General features: G+C 49.2%; 1 protein-coding gene across 3 annotated transcripts in view; it reads left to right on the top strand.

The window, feature by feature from the left end:
• MTMR12 (myotubularin related protein 12) overlaps positions 1 to 19498 on the top strand; it is a 312654-nt gene that overhangs the window by 185414 nt on the left and 107742 nt on the right. For all 3 annotated transcript variants that reach the window (XM_030193003.1, XM_030193002.1, XM_030193004.1), the window contains one exon: positions 1132 to 1238. In XM_030193003.1, the coding sequence (XP_030048863.1) occupies positions 1132 to 1238 (107 nt within the window). The remainder of the gene's footprint in view (positions 1 to 1131; positions 1239 to 19498) is intronic.

The raw sequence follows: 19498 nt of genomic DNA, 5'->3' as shown, positions 1-19498 counted from the left end.
GGATTGCATGCCACTTACTCCTAGGGATCTATCTAAGTGGGAAAAGTTATTAAGAATGTGACCTAATATCTGAATAACTTTCTGTCAATTTACCCTTCTGCTGTTAAGGGTAAAATTCATGTTTGTTAGCAGGAACTTCAAAAAAAGACATGACCCCTCTGCCCTCATAGGCACATTGTTGTATGTGTCTGTATAGAGCCTGCCCAAGTCACAACAACATTTGAGGTCATGATTCACAGTTTGGGAAGAATTGGCATAGAAAATGGTGGCATAGATATGAGGTGGAGTGCCATACTCCCTTTGTGCACTCTCCTATCCTGCCCACTTCTACAGCAGTCACCCCAGCCATCCACAGTTGCTTCTGTTATTTGAGTTTCAAGGCTGGGCTTCTCCTGCTCCTGATGCTAACTCATGCACTTATGTTTCTACATTTGTTTGCACATAGTACCACTGGTGATTTCATTGTGTTAAACAGACAAAATCAAAAACTGTAAGCACGCCTATCCCTTAAAACGGCTATCAGTGTGTGAAGGTTCTAAAGGTTCATGATCTCCTTGGCTGCTCTCATCAGTGAATCTTGCATCCCCCAAGCCCTCTTTGAAATGTATTCCATTTATTTTTATTTTTGTTACATTTGTACCCCGCGCTTTCCCACTCATGCAGGCTCAATGCGGCAGGCAGTGGAGGGTCAAGTGACTTGCCCAGAGTCACAAGAAGTTTCAGTATACAAATGGGCTTGAAACTCAAACAACATACATTTTCTAATGGATATGAGGGGACCTGTAGCCTATCCAGACTAAGACACTGTTCCTTCTAAATGTCCAGGGGCTTCTCCTCTGCTTTAGATGGCTGACCGTGGTTTCTTTTGTGATTTAAGAAGTGTAAAGGTCTGCTGCTGATCAGCATTCCCTCCCCCTAGGTCCTTTTATTCTGAAAATCACTCTAGTTTTGCAAATAGTAATTTTCTTGATAGTTTTTTCTCTAAATGTACAGCTGTTCAGTTTTCTGTCATAATTATGTGACACTTCAAAATTCCCCAAATATGAACTACCTGTAAATACTTCCATGATGATGGCACTCTTGTTGTTGTTTTTTTAAGCTGTAGAATTGCTGTCTGTTCTTTGTATACAGATTTGGTGTTGGTCCTGCCATAATGGCTCTGCCCTTCTGAAAATGGCAGCGCTTCCTAAAGAGCAAGATGAGAGCATGTTGCAAAGGCACAAAACCTTCTCTGAGAGGTCAGTGATACTTCTAGCTGCTTAGATCCATAGGTGTGCTGATGAACTGAATATGGCTGTCGGGAGATTTCCCTGTGCTCCATGCCAATTTTTTATTTTTTTATTTTTTTTGAAACATGCTGTTGATTACATGGCTTTGTGACTCTTATAGCCCAGGTAAACCACAGCTGAATGCAGTAATGCTGCAGTGAATGATGAGATGAAGGGCAGCTGCACTGCTCTTGTTTCAAAGCTGTACTGTCTCATAACCAAACTGTAGAACTTGAAACTGCTTTCCTGCTATCGTATAGTGTTGCTTTATAGTACTGTGATCTCTGTGTAAAAAGACATCAGAGTAATTTTCCAAAGGGAATTGCACACATGAAATTTCCATTTGCAAACTGCCCACAGGTGCAAAGTACCCATGAACTTTTGAACCTACATTTTCAAAGTGTCAGGGGAAATAGCATGCATGGGTATGAAAATACAATGTGTGTCTTCCACTCCACCCAAAACATGCTTGCAGCTCAGCATGTGCTTTGTGAAACAGCATATATAATTTATATACCTGCTTGGGCAAGATGAAAGAGGGAATATTTCAGATAGCCAGTTTACCAAGTTAAACATCTGCCCAATTAAATGGCATTGACCATCATTTTATTTTAACCACTGTACAAAATGACAAACTCAATGGTTTAGGATTGACTTTATAACAGGGCACGTAGTAAGAAGTCAAAAAAAGTGTTTGAAGTCTAAGGCATTTTTGTGCATATATGACCGCATACATATGTAAAAGGATGCTCATAAAATTACCTCCTACCTTGTAAAAGTAGAGTAGGTGGAGTTTGGGCAGATATGTGTATGCACTTATTTTGTAATGTATGTACATAATCATATGTACAATAAGCGTACCTACAAGTGAGCCTGGGCCCTTCCACTTTTGGCTCAGGTGCCTCATCAGCAATACACAGCAGCAGTACAACAATGAAGACATCCTCCACAGGAACTGTCCAGACTGTCACAACACTGACAAGTCAGCACGTTCCTAACTACCAGCACCTAGCATTTACTCAGTTCTTGCACATGCTCAGTTCATGTGTTAGAACTGAGCAACGCAGGGTGCTGGTGTCGGCAGCTGGGAGTGTTGCTGTGCAGAGCCACAGGGTTCTGATAGAAGATATCTTCAACTGGCAGAACTGTGTTACTGTGGTGTCTCCGATCCACACACTCAAAGCTGGTCAGTAGCAGAAGCGCACGGTATGCATTTATCTCTTCTGCCACACAGAGCCAAGTCTCTGGTTAGAAGACACACATACTGTAAGTGCTTCTGCTACCTCCTAGCTTGATTGAGTGGGCAAGGACTGGAAACTGCTTGTAGCACTGCTGAAAGTAAGTATAGCATCTACCTTCTTGATCTCCTTTGATGGGGAGGGAAGATGAGATGCTGGATATGGGGGGATGGAACAAAAGAGATATAGCCCTTATAATGTTGTTAAAGTATACATGCTGGTGATCAATCATTAGAACCCATATATGTCAAACACGGTTTTTATTCTCAATTTTTACACCTACATTCCTCAACTTAGTTAAGAGTCTATATGGGTAAGTTAAATTTCTCCGAGGACAAGCAGGCTGCTTGTTCTCACTGATGGGTGACGTCCACGGCAGCCCCTCCAATCGGAATCTTCACTAGCAAAGTCCTTTGCTAGCCCTCGCGCGCACCGCGCATGCGCGGCCGTCTTCCCGCCCGAAACCGGCTCGAGCCGGCCAGTCTTCTTTCGTCCGCACTCGGTACGGCTGTGTTTTTTGCCGTGTCGAGCCCCGGAGAGTCGACCTCGCGCGTCCTTTGTACAAATCGACGTGTTTTTTCTTCGGAAAAGATTTAAATTCATTCGGAAAGTGCTCCGCAAACCCCCTTGGGTTTCGTTTGCCCCTTCCCGTATTTCCAGTCTTTGCCCCGGTAAGTTTTCTTTCGTCGTCGGGGTAGGCCTCTTTTCGGCCTCGGTCGAGATTTTTCTCCCTCAAAATTTTTGGTGCTCAAATTCGTCATTTCGGATTTTGATTTCGCCGGCGTGATTTTCTCTGCAGCCGCTCTGAACGAGAGCCTCCGGGCCGTTCTCCCAGAGATTCTGGGAGAGCTGTTGCGCCCTACCCCTCCGGTACCGGCGGTGCTTGCGCCTCCGGTACCGTCGAGCGTGGCGCCGGCTGGCCCATCGCCCGGGGTGAGGTCCCCGACGTCGGTACCGTCGGCGGAGGGAGCTTTGCCGATGCGGGCGAGGGAGTCTACCTCTCGACGCCCCCATCGTGGACGTGGCTCCACGGAGTCGAGCCGGGCGAGGTTGCAGACACAGGTCCGTGAACTTGTGTCTGACACCGAGGGTGAGGCCTCGTGGGAAGAGGAAGAAGACCCCAGATATTTCTCTGACGAGGAGTCTGAGGGTCTTCCTTTCGATCCCACTCCCTCTCCTGAGAGACAGCTTTCTCCTCCCGAGAGTCTGTCTTTTGCTTCCTTTGTCCGGGAGATGTCTACGGCCATCCCCTTCCCGGTGGTTGTGGAGGACGAGCCCAGGGCTGAAATGTTTGAGCTCCTGGACTATCCTTCTCCACCTAAGGAAGTGTCCACTGTTCCCTTGCACCATGTCCTGAAAAAGACATTGCTTGCGAACTGGACCAAGCCACTAAGTAATCCCCACATCCCCAAGAAGATCGAGTCCCAGTACCGGATCCATGGGGACCCAGAGCTGATGCGCACTCAGTTGCCTCACGACTCTGGAGTTGTGGATCTGGCCCTAAAGAAGGCTAAGAGTTCTAGGGAGCATGCTTCGGCGCCCCCGGGCAAAGACTCTAGAACCTTAGACTCCTTTGGGAGGAAGGCCTACCATTCCTCTATGCTCGTGGCCAAAATCCAGTCTTACCAGCTCTACACGAGCATACACATGCGGAACAATGTGCGACAGTTGGCGGGCTTGGTTGATGCTCTCCCCCCTGAGCAAGCCAAGCCTTTTCAGGAGGTGGTCAGGCAGCTGAAGGCGTGCAGAAAATTCCTGGCCAGAGGGGTGTATGACACCTTTGATGTTGCGTCCAGGGCCGCTGCTCAAGGTGTGGTGATGCGCAGGCTGTCATGGCTGCGTGCCTCCGACCTGGAGAATAGACTCCAGCAGCGGATTGCGGACTCGCCTTGCCGTGCGGACAATATTTTTGGAGAGAAGGTCGAGCAGGTGGTAGAGCATCTCCACCAGCGGGATACCGCATTCGACAAGTTCTCCCGCCGGCAGCCTTCAGCATCTACCTCTACAGGTAGAAGATTTTTGGGGAGAAGGAGGACTGTTCCCTACTCTTCTGGCAAGCGTAGGTACAATCCTCCTTCTCGACAGCCTGCGGCCCAGGCTAAGCCCCAGCGCGCTCGCTCTCGTCAGCAGCGTGCGCCTCAGCAAGGCCCCGCGGCTCCCCAGCAAAAGCAAGGGGCGAGCTTTTGACTGGCTCCAGCAGAGCATAGCCGACATCCAAGTGTCAGTGCCGGGCGACCTGCCGGTCGGGGGGAGGTTGAAAGCTTTTCACCAAAGGTGGCCTCTCATAACCTCCGATCAGTGGGTTCTGCAAATAGTCCGGCAAGGATACACCCTCAATTTGGCCTCAAAACCTCCAAATTGTCCACCGGGAGCTCAGTCTTACAGCTTCCAGCACAAGCAGGTACTTGCAGAGGAATTCTCCGCCCTTCTCAGCGCCAATGCGGTCGAGCCCGTGCCATCCGGGCAAGAAGGGCTGGGATTCTATTCCAGGTACTTCCTTGTGGAAAAGAAAACAGGGGGGATGCGTCCTATCCTAGACCTAAGGGCCCTGAACAAATATCTCGTAAAAGAAAAGTTCAGGATGCTTTCCCTGGGCACCCTTCTTCCCATGATTCAGGAAAACGATTGGCTATGCTCTCTGGACTTGAAGGATGCCTACACACACATCCCGATACTGCCAGCTCACAGACAGTATCTGCGATTTCAGCTGGGCACACGTCACTTCCAGAACTGTGTGCTACCCTTTAGGCTCGCCTCTGCGCCCAGGGTGTTCACAAAGTGCCTGGCTGTAGTAGCAGCGGCACTTCGCAGGCTGGGGGTGCACGTGTTCCCGTATCTCGACGATTGGCTGGTGAAGAACACGTCCGAGGCAGGAGCCCTGCAGTCCATGCAGATGACTATTCGCCTCCTGGAGCTACTGGGGTTTGTAATAAATTACCCAAAGTCCCATCTTCGCCCAGTGCAGAGACTCGAATTCATAGGAGCTCTGCTGGATTCTCGGACGGCTCGCGCCTATCTCCCAGAGACGAGAGCCAACAACTTGTTGTCCCTCGTCTCGTGGGTGCGAGCGTCCCAGCAGATCACAGCTCGGCAGATGTTGAGATTGTTGGGCCACATGGCCTCCACAGTTCATGTAACTCCCATGACCCGCCTTCACATGAGATCTGTTCAATGGACCCTAGCTTCCCAGTGGTTTCAGGCTGCTGGGGATCTAGAAGATGTGATCCACCTGTCCACGAGTTTTCTTGAATCCCTGTATTGGTGGACGATTTGGTCCAATTTGACTCTGGGACGTCCTTTCCAAATTCCTCAGCCACAAAAAGTGCTGACCACGGATGCGTCTCTCCTGGGATGGGGAGCTCATGTCGATGGGCTTCACACCCAAGGAAGCTGGTCCCTCCAGGAACGCGATCTACAGATCAATCTCCTGGAGTTGCGAGCGATCTGGAACGCTCTGAAGGCTTTCAGAGATCGGCTGTCCCACCAAACTATCCAAATTCAGACAGACAACCAGGTTGCCATGTATTACATCAACAAGCAGGGGGGCACCGGATCTCGCCCCCTGTGTCAGGAAGCCGTCAGCATGTGGCTCTGGGCTCGCCGTCTCGGCATGGTGCTCCAAGCCACATATCTGGCAGGCGTAAACAACAGTCTGGCCGACAGACTGAGCAGGATTATGCAACCTCACGAATGGTCGCTCAACTCCCGAGTGGTGCGCCAGATCTTCCAAGCGTGGGGATCCCCCTTGGTGGATCTCTTCGCATCTCGAGCGAACCACAAAGTCCCTCAGTTCTGTTCCAGACTTCAGGCCCACGGCAGACTGGCATCGGATGCCTTCCTCCTGGATTGGGGGGAGGGCCTGCTGTATGCTTATCCTCCCATTCCTCTGGTGGGGAAGACTTTGTTGAAACTCAAGCAAGACCGAGGCACCATGATTCTGATTGCTCCGTTTTGGCCACGTCAGATCTGGTTCCCTCTTCTTCTGGAGTTATCCTCCGAAGAACCGTGGAGATTGGAGTGTTTTCCGACCCTCATCACGCAGGACGAAGGGGCTCTTCTGCATCCCAGCCTCCGGTCCCTGGCTCTCACGGCCTGGATGTTGAGAGCGTAGACTTTGCCTCTTTGGGTCTGTCAGAGGGTGTCTCCCGTATCTTGCTTGCTTCCAGGAAAGATTCCACTAAGAGGAGTTACTTCTTTCTATGGAGGAGGTTTGCCGTCTGGTGTGACAGCAAGGCCCTAGATCCTCGCTCTTGTCCTACACAGACCCTGCTTGAATACCTTCTGCACTTGTCTGAGTCTGGTCTCAAGACCAACTCTGTAAGGGTTCACCTTAGCGCAATCAGTGCATACCATTACCGTGTGGAAGGTAAGCCGATCTCAGGACAGCCTTTAGTTGTTCGCTTCATGAGAGGTTTGCTTTTGTCAAAGCCCCCCGTCAAACCTCCTACAGTGTCATGGGATCTCAATGTCGTTCTCACCCAGCTGATGAAACCTCCTTTTGAGCCACTGAACTCCTGCCATCTGAAGTACTTGACCTGGAAGGTCATTTTCTTGATGGCAGTTACTTCAGCTCGTAGAGTCAGTGAGCTTCAGGCCCTGGTAGCCCAGGCCCCTTACACCAAATTTCATCATAACAGAGTAGTCCTCCGCACTCACCCTAAGTTCTTGCCAAAGGTCGTGTCGGAGTTCCATCTGAACCAGTCAATTGTCTTGCCAACATTTTTTCCCCGTCCTCATTCCTGCCCTGCTGAACGTCAGCTGCACACATTGGACTGCAAGAGAGCATTGGCCTTCTACCTGGAGCGGACACAGCCCCACAGACAGTCCGCCCAATTGTTTGTTTCTTTTGATCCCAATAGGAGGGGAGTGGCTGTAGGGAAACGCACCATATCCAATTGGCTAGCAGATTGCATTTCCTTCACTTATGCCCAGGCGGGGCTGGCTCTTGAGGGTCATGTCACGGCTCATAATGTTAGAGCCATGGCTGCGTCGGTAGCCCACTTGAAGTCAGCCTCCATTGAAGAAATTTGCAAAGCTGCGACGTGGTCATCTGTCCACACATTCACATCTCATTACTGCCTGCAGCAGGATACCCGACGCGACAGTCGGTTCGGGCAGTCAGTTCTTCAGAACCTGTTTGGGCTTTAGGATCCAACTCCACCCCCTGAGGGCCCTGTTTGTTCTGTTCCAGGCTGCATTCTCAGTTAGTTGGTAAATTTTTTAGGTCAATCTCAGTTATGTCCTCGCCGTTGCGAGGCCCAATTGACCATGGTTGTTGTTTTGAGTGAGCCTGGGGTCTAGGGATACCCCATCAGTGAGAACAAGCAGCCTGCTTGTCCTCGGAGAAAGCGAATGCTACATACCTGTAGAAGGTATTCTCCGAGGACAGCAGGCTGATTGTTCTCACAAACCCGCCCGCCTCCCCTTTGGAGTTGTGTCTTCCCTTGTATTGTGTTGCTACATACTTGACTGGCCGGCTCGAGCCGGTTTCGGGCGGGAAGACGGCCGCACATGCGCGGCGCGCGAGGGCTAGCAAAGGACTTTGCTAGTGAAGATTCCGATTGGAGGGACTGCCGTGGACGTCACCCATCAGTGAGAACAATCAGCCTGCTGTCCTCGGAGAATACCTTCTACAGGTATGTAGCATTCGCTAAATAAGCTATTGTTATGCATAAAGCTAAGGTTTAGAGTTCAACAATTCAAACCTGCGAGCAGAGAACACAGTGCTATAAGCAGTAATGATTCCAAGAAAACGAGCTCATATAAAAGTGAAAGTTGAAGAAGAAGGAGCACGTCGCCAAATTTTTCATATAAACAGCCAACTTCCCTCCCAAACTGCCCTCCCCTCATAGAAAAAATAAAGAATAAGAGATTACAGCCCTGCACATTCAGGATAAACAAAGCAGATATAAGTAAATAAATCACAAGCGGTCTTATTTCTTATAACCCCCACCTGTGCAAGTGCAAAGCAATCCAGATAGCAGTACTCTCCCCTACAAAAAGCAAACAAACAACTTTTTACCCTGGAGCACTACCCAGAGTGCTCAATTGGTTGAGAATAAAACTTTGGGCACAGAGGGGCCAGAGAATGTATATATGGTCCCCAAACAGCATAAAATTGGCGCTATGATTTCAAAGTGGATTTTGTAGATGTAAGCTCCATCAGAAGCAGCTCTTGAAATTGCTTCCTCCAATGCCAGTACTATGGTGTAGTAGAAACATAGAAACATGATAGCAGGTAAAGGCCAAATGGTCCATCCAGTCTGCCCATCCTCTGAAACCCCTAACTTTTCCTTTTCCTACGCGATCCCATGTGCTTATCCTGTGCCTTTGTAAATTCTGACACAGTCCTTGACTCCACAACCTCCACCAGGAGGCCATTTCACGCTTCCACCACCCTTTCTGTGAAATACTTAGATTACTCCTAAGCCTGTTCCATCTTAACTTCATCGTATGCCCCCTTGTTCCAGAGTTTTCCTTCAATTGAAAAAAGGCTCACTTCCTGTACATTAATGCCCTTGAGATATTTAAACGTATCTATTATAGCTCCTCTCTCCCTCCTCTCTTCCAGCTTATACATGTTGAGGCTCCTAAGCCTGCCCTGTATTTTTTGTGTTCAAGACCGCTTACTAATTTTGTAGCCGCTCTCTGGACCGACTCCAATAAGCTTAGTCCAGGACTGCATAATGCACTTTTTCCCCACAATATAGGCTTTCATTACTCTAGATATTCATGACTTAGCTCTAATTCTGAAGGAGGAAACTCGACCTAGCAAAATGCCACTGTGAAGAAAAAAGTGAGTTGTAACACTCGTTCTAGATAGCAAAATAGTGCCCTCCAGAAGGGCTGAACCAGCCTGTACTCCCAAAAGGCATAATGAAAAGTGTTAGGAAATTCCCCACACTTAAGGCAAGATGAATCCGTACCAAAACCCATGACACTCAATCTATGCTGTGAGATATACGCTCGAAAAAGCACCCTATATTGGCATTCCTGCAATGTTGCACTGGCTACCCACAAGGAAATCTGACGAATACATCTCAGCAAGTCCTGAGAATTAATCGTGTATTGCAAGTCAAACGACCACCAAGCAGCCAAATCCCCCAGATCTCGAAGAGAACAAGACGAGAGCAGCCGTTTATGCAACAATGAGATAGAAACGGAATCCCCAGATAGTACATCAAAAAAAATCCTGCAGTCTAGATTCCAGATCCAAGCAAAGATGCAAGGGATCCAAAGAGGCAATGTAATGGGTAAGTTGCTAGTATGCATAAGACGCTGCAAACTCCTGCTTTGTCAGGAACAAGTTATCAGGATGGATAGCACTGTTGAGGAAAGAAAATGATATAGCTGACAAAAACCCCAGCTCTCTCTTTGCAATATTACCCGATTATCAGCGCCCAGGGGAAAATTCAAATTGCCCCTGATTGATGATAAATCAGTACAACGAGGATTAAAGCCCCACAACCGGGCCAAAGCACGCCACACCGCCCCAGTTGGTGTAATCAACACACTTGTGCGTAAATGCGTTAGTAGAACAGAAACTCTGCATGCAAGATATAGAGAAGACATATAAAGGGGAACAAGAAGCAGATTCCATAGCCAATGGTATATAGGCATCTCCTTGAGTGAACCAATCGCACTAATGATGCAATATGCAAGCCATATTATAGAGCTTAAAATCTGGTAAACCCAGACATCCCCTCCCAAGACTTGAAATTTGATCTGTGACTTTTTTTCCCGCCTCAACAGAACCGGGAGACCACTCCCAGAAAGAAGTTTCAAATTTTTGGCATTAAGGTAGAGAGGAATCGTTTTGTAAGTAATACAACCATTTGGGGAAGATGACCAAGTATTTGCTTCAGACAAAGATAATGGGAGACAGAACCACTGCTGCAATTTAGTCTTAGTAAAGGAAAATAATTGAAAGACATTAGAACAAAATAGTTGAGATGGATCCTCACATAGCTGTATCCCCAAGTAGGTAAAAAAAAAAATCGACAGCTCTATGCAAAGGGCTAGTCAAGGCCCACCAAGCCGCCTCATCCATATTCAGCGGTAATAAACTCAGGTTTCATCAAATTAATTTGGAAACTAGAAAAATCTCCAACTGCGCCAGGAGATCCAGCAAAGCAAGTAACGACACAACAGGGTTACAGATAGACTAAAAGATCATCTGCAAAAGCAGAGATTTTGAAAGTGTTCAAACCTATTTGCACCCCCTAAACATCCGCTGTTTTCATAATATCCCTAATCAAAGTATCTAAAACAAGAACAGAAATAAGTGGGGAAAGGGGACGTCCCTGTTGCGTCCCGTGAGCCACCGGAAAAGAAGGCGATGGTTTCCCATTCACTTGGACTACTGCTCTCGTGTCCTGATAAAGAGCTTTGATTGCTGAAAGAAAACAGTCCAGAAAACCGTAGGTGTGCAGTACCTCAAACATAAAAGACCAATTCTCCGAGGACAAGCAGGCTACTTGTTCTCACTGATGGGTGACGTCCACGGCAACCCCTCCAATCGGAAACTTTACTAGCAAAGGCCTTTGCTAGTCCTTGCGCTTCTTCCCGCCCAAACCGGCTCGTGTTCGTCAGTCTTCTTTTGTCCGCGCTCAGGACGGTCGTGTTTTGCGCCGTTTCACGCCCCTCAAAGTTGACCCTCGCGTGTCTTCGCAATTTTGTTAAAAAAAAAAAAAAAGAGAGACCTTTCGGTGTTGTCCCTTCCCGTGTGTCCAGTTTGTTTTCCCCGACGTAAGTTTCCTTTCGCTTTCGGGGTAGGCCTTTTTTGAGGCCTTGGTACAGGTTTTTTTCTCTCCCTATTTTTGGTGCCCTTAGTCGCCATTACGAATTTTGATCTCGCCGGCGTGATTTTTCTGCCCATGTCATTGAAGTCTCCCAGCGGCTTCAAGAAGTGCACCCAGTGCGCCCGGGTAATCTCGCTCACTGATAGGCACGCGTCGTGTCTTCAGTGTCTGGGGGCTGGGCACCGCCCGCAGGCCTGTAGTCTTTGCGCCCTTTTACAGAAGAGGACTCAGGTAGCGAGATTGGCCCAGTGGAACGTGTTGTTCTCGGGCTCTTCGTCAACAACAGCACCGGAGTCATCGAGTGCATTGACGTCGGCAGCATCAAGACCTTCGACCTCGGCATCGACTGCATCGAGGTATCGACCCTCTGCATCGTCGGTACCGAGACATCGAAAGGCTGTGTCGGCGTCGGTGGTACCGGGACCTCCACTGTTGCTGATGTCGTCGGACGGTGGTGCTTCGACTGGAGTGCAGGTGAGGGCTGTCCATTCCCCTGCTGGTGGCGGTGAGCCTTCGGGTGGGTCTCCCCCTACCCTGAGGGCTCCTGCGGTACAGCCCCCCCGAGACCGAACTTCTTCGGCCTCAGCCCCAAGGAAGCGACGGCTGGATTCTACGTCCTCCTCGTCGGTACCGGGAAGCTCCGGTGACATGCTTCGTTTGAAAAAATCAAAGAAGCATCGACACCGGTCTCCTTCCCGCATCGGTACCGAGAGCTCTGGGTCGCCAAGGGAGTCGGCACCCAGTAGGCATCGACACCGGGAGGACCGCTCACCCTCTGTTCAGGAGGTGTCGATGCGCTCCACCTTGGACAGCCTGGAACAGCCTCCACGCCCGGAACAGACTCTGACCTCGACACCTGCATCGGCTTCCATGTCTTTCTCCACAGCCGCTCTGCACGAGAGTCTCCGGGCCGTTCTCCCAGAGATCCTGGGAGAGATGTTGTGCCCTTCCCCTCCGGTACCGGGGGTGCTTGCGCCACCGGTACCTTCGAGTGAGGCGCCGGCTGGCCCCTTGCCCGGGGTGAGGTCTCCGACATCGGTATCGACTGCGGCCGCCTCCCAGGAAGGCTCCCCGACGACGTCGGTGGAGGGAGCTTCGCCGGTGCTGGCGAGGGAGTCTACCTCTCGACGCTCCCACCGTGGCCGTGTTTCCACGGAGTCGAGCCGGGCACGGCTTCAGACACAGGTTCATGAACTTGTGTCTGATACCGATGGTGAGGCCTCGTGGGAGGAGGAGGAGGACATCAGATATTTCTCTGACGAGGAGTCTGATGGCCTTCCTTCTGATCCCACTCCCTCCCCTGAAAGGCAGCTTTCTCCTCCCGAGAGTCTGTCTTTTGCGGCCTTTGTCCGGGAGATGTCTACGGCCATCCCCTTCCCGGTGGTTGTGGAGGATGAGCCCAGGGCTGAAATGTTTGAGCTCTTGGACTATCCTTCTCCACCTAAGGAAGCGTCCACAGTACCCATGCATCATGTCCTAAAAAAGATATTGCTAGCGAACTGGACCAAGCCTCTAAGTAAGATCGAGTCCCAGTACCGGATCCATGGGGACCCAGAGCTGATGCGCACTCAGTTGCCTCACGACTCTGGTGTGGTGGATCTGGCCCTAAAGAAGGCTAAGAGTTCTAGGGAGCATGCTTTGGCGCCCCCGGGCAAAGACTCTAGAACCTTAGACTCCTTTGGGAGGAAGGCCTACCATTCTTCAATGCTCGTGGCCAAAATCCAGTCTTACCAGCTCTACACGAGCATACATATGCGGAACAATGTGCGGCAGTTGGCGGGCTTGGTGGACAAGCTCCCTCCTGAGCAAGCCAAGCCATTTCAGGAGGTGGTCAGGCAGCTGAAGGCGTGCAGAAAATTCCTGGCCAGAGGGGTATAAGATACCTTTGATGTTGCGTCCAGGGCCGCTGCTCAAGGTGTGGTGATGCGCAGATTCTCATGGCTGCGTGCCCCCGACCTGGAGAATAGGATCCAGCAGCGGATTGCGGACTCCCCTTGCCGAGCGGACAATATTTTTGGAGAGAAAGTCGAACAGGTGGTAGAGCAGCTCCACCAGCGGGATACCGCTTTCGACAAGTTCTCCCGCCGGCAGCCTTCAGCATCTACCTCCTCAGGTAGACGTTTTTATGGGGGAAGGAAGACTGTTCCCTACTCTTCTGGTAAGCGTAGGTACAATCCTCCTCGACAGCCTGCGGCCCAGGCTAAGCCCCAGCAGCGTGCGCCTCAGCAAGGCCCCACGGCTCCCCAGCAAAAGCAGGGGGCGAGCTTTTGACTGGCTCCAACAGAGCATATCCGACATCAACGTGTCAGTGCCGGGCGATCTGCCGATCGGGGGAAGGTTGAAAGCTTTTCACCAAAGGTGGCCCCTTATAACCTCCGACCGTTGGGTTCTTCAAATAGTCCGGCAAGGATACACCCTCAATTTGGCCTCCAAACCTCCAAATTGCCCACCGGGAGCTCAATCCTACAACTTCCAGCACAAGCAGGTACTTGCAGAGGAACTCTCCGCCCTTCTCAGCGCCAATGCGGTCGAGCCCGTGCCATCTGGGCAAGAAGGGCTGGGATTCTATTCCAGGTACTTCCTTGTGGAAAAGAAAACAGGGGGGATGCGTCCCATCCTAGACCTAAGGGCCCTGAACAAATATCTGGTCAAGGAAAAGTTCAGGATGCTTTCCCTGGGCACCCTTCTTCCCATGATTCAGGAAAACGACTGGCTATGCTCTCTGGACTTGAAGAACGCCTACACGCACATCCCGATACTGCCAGCTCACAGGCAGTATCTGCGATTTCAGCTGGGCACACGTCACTTCCAGTACTGTGTGCTACCCTTTGGGCTCGCCTCTGCGCCCAGAGTATTCACAAAGTGCCTGGCTGTAGTAGCAGCGGCGCTTCGCAGGCTGGGAGTGCACGTGTTCCCCTATCTCGACGATTGGCTGGTGAAGAACACATTCGAGGCAGGAGCTCTACAGTCCATGCAGAGGACTATTCGCCTCCTGGAGCTACTGGGGTTTGTGATAAATTATCCAAAGACCCATCTTCTCCCAGTACAGAGACTCGAATTCATAGGAGCTCTGCTGGATTCTCGGACGGCTCGTGCCTATCTCCCAGAGATGAGAGCCAACAACTTGTTGTCCCTCGTATCTCGGGTGCGAGCGTCCCAGCAGATCACAGCTCGGCAGATGTTGAGATTGTTGGGCCACATGGCCTCCACAGTTCATGTGACTCCCATGGCCCGCCTTCACATGAGATCTGCTCAATGGACCCTAGCTTTCCAGTGGTTTCAGGCTGCTGGGGATCTAGAAGACGTGATCCACCTGTCCACGAGTTTTCTCAAATCCCTGTATTGGTGGATGATTTGGTCCAATTTGACTCTGGGACGCCCTTTCCAAATTCCTCAGCCACAAAAAGTGCTGACTACGGATGCGTCTCTCCTGGGGTGGGGAGCTCGGTTCGGGCAGTCAGTTCTTCAGAACCTGTTTGGGCTTTAGGATCCAACTCCACCCCCTGAGGGCCCTGTTTGTTCTGTTCCAGGCTGCACTCTCAGTTAGTTGGTAAATTTTTTAGGTCAATCTCAGTTATGTCCTCGCCGTTGCGAGGCCCAATTGACCATGTTTGTTGTTTTGAGTGAGCCTGGGGTCTAGGGATACCCCATCAGTGAGAACAAGCAGCCTGCTTATCCTCGGAGAAAGCGAATGCTACATACCTGTAGAAGGTATTCTCCGAGGACAGCAGGCTGATTGTTCTCACAAACCCGCCCGCCTCCCCTTTGGAGTTGTGTCTTCCCTTGTTTTTGTCTTGCTACATATGGGACTGACGAACACGAGCCGGTTCGGGCGGGAAGACGGCCGCGCATGTGCGGTGTGCATGGGCGCGCGAGGACTAGCAAAGGCCTTTGCTAGTAAAGTTTCTGATTGGAGGGGCTGCCGTGGACGTCACTTATCAGTGAGAACAATCAGCGTGCTGTCCTCGGAGAATACCTTCTACAGGTATGTAGCATTCGCTTTAACTCCCTTCGAAGCACTTCTCTGCATTGAAGCTGATAAGCAGAGAGGACTCTGATCTTAAGCGCACCATTTCCAGGGAAGCCAAGATTTGTCACATTCTTTGCTACTGAGTGAGACCGCACAAAGAACCACTTGGGGGGCCGCTACCAATTTAGGTAAGATCTGACCAAGATGGTTTGTCATAATTTTAGCTAATAATTTAGCCTCAAAAGAAATAAGAGAAATAGGGTGATATGAATCAGTTCTAGAAGGATCCTTGCCAGGTTTCAAAAAGACCACAATTTGAGCCATCCGTAATGAGTCATGGAGTGTGCCCTCCCTTACAAAGGAATTAGACATCAACCAAGCAAGGAACCACTGCTGGAGCCAACAATTTAAAATTTGGATGGCAAACCATCCACTCCAGGGGCTTTATGAAGAGGACTAATCTGTAACGCCCAATGCATTTCAGCTGCTGAAATACATATAGCAAGCAAGGCCTCTTGCAATTCCGTTAAATATGGCAGAGTGTCCTGCAAAATAAGAAGCAGGCTCCAGACCCACATCCTCTGGTTGAGAGTAAAGTTGTGCATACTAATCTTTGAAAAGTTCATTAATACCCTCCTCAGTTCTTACCAGAGGGTTTGCCGCAGTAAGCAACTGAACCAACCTAGAGGAACCTCCAGTCTGTGATACCAAGCAAGCTAAGAGGCTCCCCTGCTTATTAGCGTGCAGAAACAGACTATATCGATAGTAGGTGAGAGTGTTGAATTCTGGAATGAATCAGATGATTTAGCGCAGCTTAAGAAACCAGAAAACAAATCTTATTGGCAGCAGTGAGGTTGGTACGTAACTCTGCCTATCCCTCTTCACCTGTGCTTTCAAATGCAGGAATTCGGCCTGCCCAGCCCTCTCCTTCTGCGCCACATAGGAACTAAGTTCCCCATGCAAGACTGCTTTAGCGGCTTCCCAAAACAGGACCAGGTTGGAGGAGACGTTCTTTCTTAAGTTCAGCATATTCCTGCGATTTGCACTGCAAAAAAGAATGGAATTGTCTCGTACTATAATGCCCCAGGAAAGCACCACCAGAAATCACCCGCCCTCCTCTGGCCCAGTCCAGCTCAACCCAAATTAGGGCATGATTAGAGACCTGAAAAGGCTCTATCATGGTCCAACATAGGCGGGACACTAGGTCCTTAAATACCAATAGATAGCCTATACGGGACTGGGAGTCATGTGCACGAGAATGGTGGGTAAAATCGTTTTCACCCAGATGAAAAAAAACCCCATGAGTCTAATAAATCAAACACCTTGCACAACAATGGAATACCCTTTGAATACTAAACAGGAGCAGCTCTGGACCTATTGGAGCAATCTAAAAGAGGATCGAAAACAGAATTAAAATACCCCCCAATAATTATAGGCATCTTATCAAAAGTGTGCAAATGCCCAATCACTTGTTTGAAAAAAGATTTATCGTACCTGTTGGGAGTGTATATATATTTGCCAATATCAGTAGAGCATGATCCAACACCACATGGGCTACAATAAAACACCCTAAAGGCTCTATTATTTTTGTTTTAACTTCCAAGCAAGCCCTTGTAAAATAAAAAAAATAACCTCAGCTTTCTTAATAGATGTGGGCCCTGCTGTATAGTCCTCCACCCACCCGTAACAGAGTTTCTTATGTTCAGTAGAATTTAAGTGTGTATCTTGTAGCATTGCTACCTGAGATCTTTGCTTCTGGAGCACTTGTAAAATCTTGCTCTGTTTGATAGAGGAGGAAATGCCCCCAGCATTCCAAGAGACCAATTTAAGGCCTATCTTCAAAGACATGCCAAAAAAAAAACAAGCAAATTGCTGGTGGGGAAAGGACGCCCCAGCCCACTTCCGCCTTTACTTTCCCCATAGTGACGCTCCAGGGAGAAAAAACAGACACACACACACACAAAAAGGAATATTGAAGCAAACCCCACAGAACCCTTTCCCAAACCCTCCCAGCTTGCCAAAACCCCCCCACAACCAACCCCTAACCACTCAACTGAGTTTGCCATGCAAACCCATCATGCCTTGGTACCACCCCCTCCCAAAACAGAAATTCCCTAACCATCAACTCCCAACCACCCAACTGAGTTTGCCATGAAAACCTGTCATGTCTTGGTACCACCCCTTCCCAAAACAGAAATCCCCAGTTGGAACGACCTAGAGAGGCCAAACAGGAGTTAGTGGGAAAAAACACATTGCCATTACAATGCTTTCTAAAAGGCCCCTCCATCCTCCCAATCTCCACTTTAACAAGTACAGAAGAATGTCTATCCCTGTAGGAAACAGACTACAGCAAATTCCAGGACAAACATCATTACCAACATATAAACACATAATGAAAAAAGATCAAATGTCCATACTGTGGAAAACTGGTGCAAGCTCCTCTGCAGCCCCTCCCCCCTGGTCTGGGACCAGATATACAGGGAAAAACCACCAAAATCACAGTTGAGGACCCCAACTTACTCACAAAAACAACCTCCAACAGCAGAAAACAGCTTCAGATGTTCTGTCCAAAAGCAGGCAAAAGCTGGCTGAATGGCAGGAACCCAGTCATAACTGGGAAAATGGCAGGGCCAGCTGCACAGCCCAAAGGAATGATCCAGAAAGTCCATAGACCATGCGAAGGCCATATGGGTGGCTCGCCACATCCAAATTCAAGGATGCCAGAAAGTCTTTAGCCAAGGCCACATTGTCAAAGAACTTACCACCACCCTCACAGTGCAGGATATAGTAACAAAAACCGGATCTTCTTAGCATGCAGGGTAGCACATACGAGCGAAAAGGCTTTCCTGGCCACCGCAACACATGCAGAGTACTCTTGAAAACTTAAAATGTTCTTTCCTTCATAGGTGAGTACTTGACCAGAGCAAATAGCCTTTAGGATAGCTTGCTTGTGGCCATAATTCAAAATCCTTAGTATTACTTCACGGGGGCAGTTAGCCAGGGGTTGTCTGAGTGGGGCCCACCCGATGTGCGTGCACCATCCGCATAGGTCCCAACTGCTGGGATAGCTGAAGAGACTGGGGAAGCCAGTGCTCCAAAAAGCTCACCAAGTCCAAGTCCTTCAATGATTCCAACCAAGTCCGAGTCCTTCAATGATTCCGGTAGCCCAATCAGCCGTAAGTTGTTCCTGTGGGAGTGATTCTCCAGGTGGTCTGTTTTGGCCTCCAACTCAGCCAGCCACTTACTCATTTCCTCTAACAGTCCCACTTCCAAATTGTCCTCTAGGTCACTCCCACATTGCTGTAAATGGTTAAGATCCAAATAAAACCCATTCAGCTGCTCGTGAACCGCTTCAGTCCTGTCGTATAGTGCCTTCAGTTTTTTTTATCTAATTCAGCCTCTACGGCTGCAGTCACTTCAGCCATAATCTCGGTGGTCCACATGGGCGGAGCTGGCACGTCTTCCATCTTACCCTCGGGCGCCTTGCTCCGCTCTGTCGTTCGTTTGAGGTTTTGCCGCCATTCCAAGAATTTCACGCTACAAATCACCCCAGCAAAGAGACTCGGGGCTTGTAACAAGGGAAGCTGTGCTTCTGAGTGTAGTTAGTGCAGTATTGTAGCATGTATAGCAGATTTGAAGAGAGGAGCCGGAGCTCCATGATCTAGCGTCTGCTCATCAGCACCGCACCACGTGACCTCCTAAAGCAAAGGTTTAATAATGTGATCCAAAAGGATTTATCTGCTAAGCCTGCGGTTGGGTTAGAACATCTTGGGACTTTATTCATTGTCTGTTGGTGGGAAGGAAAAGTTTAGGCCCTGATGTAATAAAATGCCTCTTAGGACACATTTTACTTTTTTCATACATTAAGAGGGTGTAGTTATTAACATGGACTACAGTTTACAGCTAACTTATGCTATTTTAGTATAGGTCCCATTTTATGTAGTGAGATCTACTTACTAATAACTGGGGTTAACAGTAAAATGTCTTAATGGAAGCCCACATTGGTAATTTCCCCCCTAAATGTATTAATGCCCAGTACTATAAGCTAGTGGTATGCAGATGCTTTGGGTATTAAAAACAAAAAAAAAAAAATCAGTGCTAAGAAAAAATGTGTTTTTTGGGGGGGGGGGGTGCTTTGAAAATAGTAGACATTTTTATTTTTAAATTGAAAAAATTACAGGCTCTCTGATCCAAGTTGAGACCCCCAAGCCAGATGGGCCC

This window comes from Microcaecilia unicolor, chromosome 2 (genome assembly GCF_901765095.1).
Source record: "Microcaecilia unicolor chromosome 2, aMicUni1.1, whole genome shotgun sequence".
Lineage (NCBI taxonomy): Eukaryota > Metazoa > Chordata > Amphibia > Gymnophiona > Siphonopidae > Microcaecilia > Microcaecilia unicolor.
Note: the sequence above shows the minus strand (reverse complement) of the source record. Positions and strands in the feature narration are given on the sequence as shown.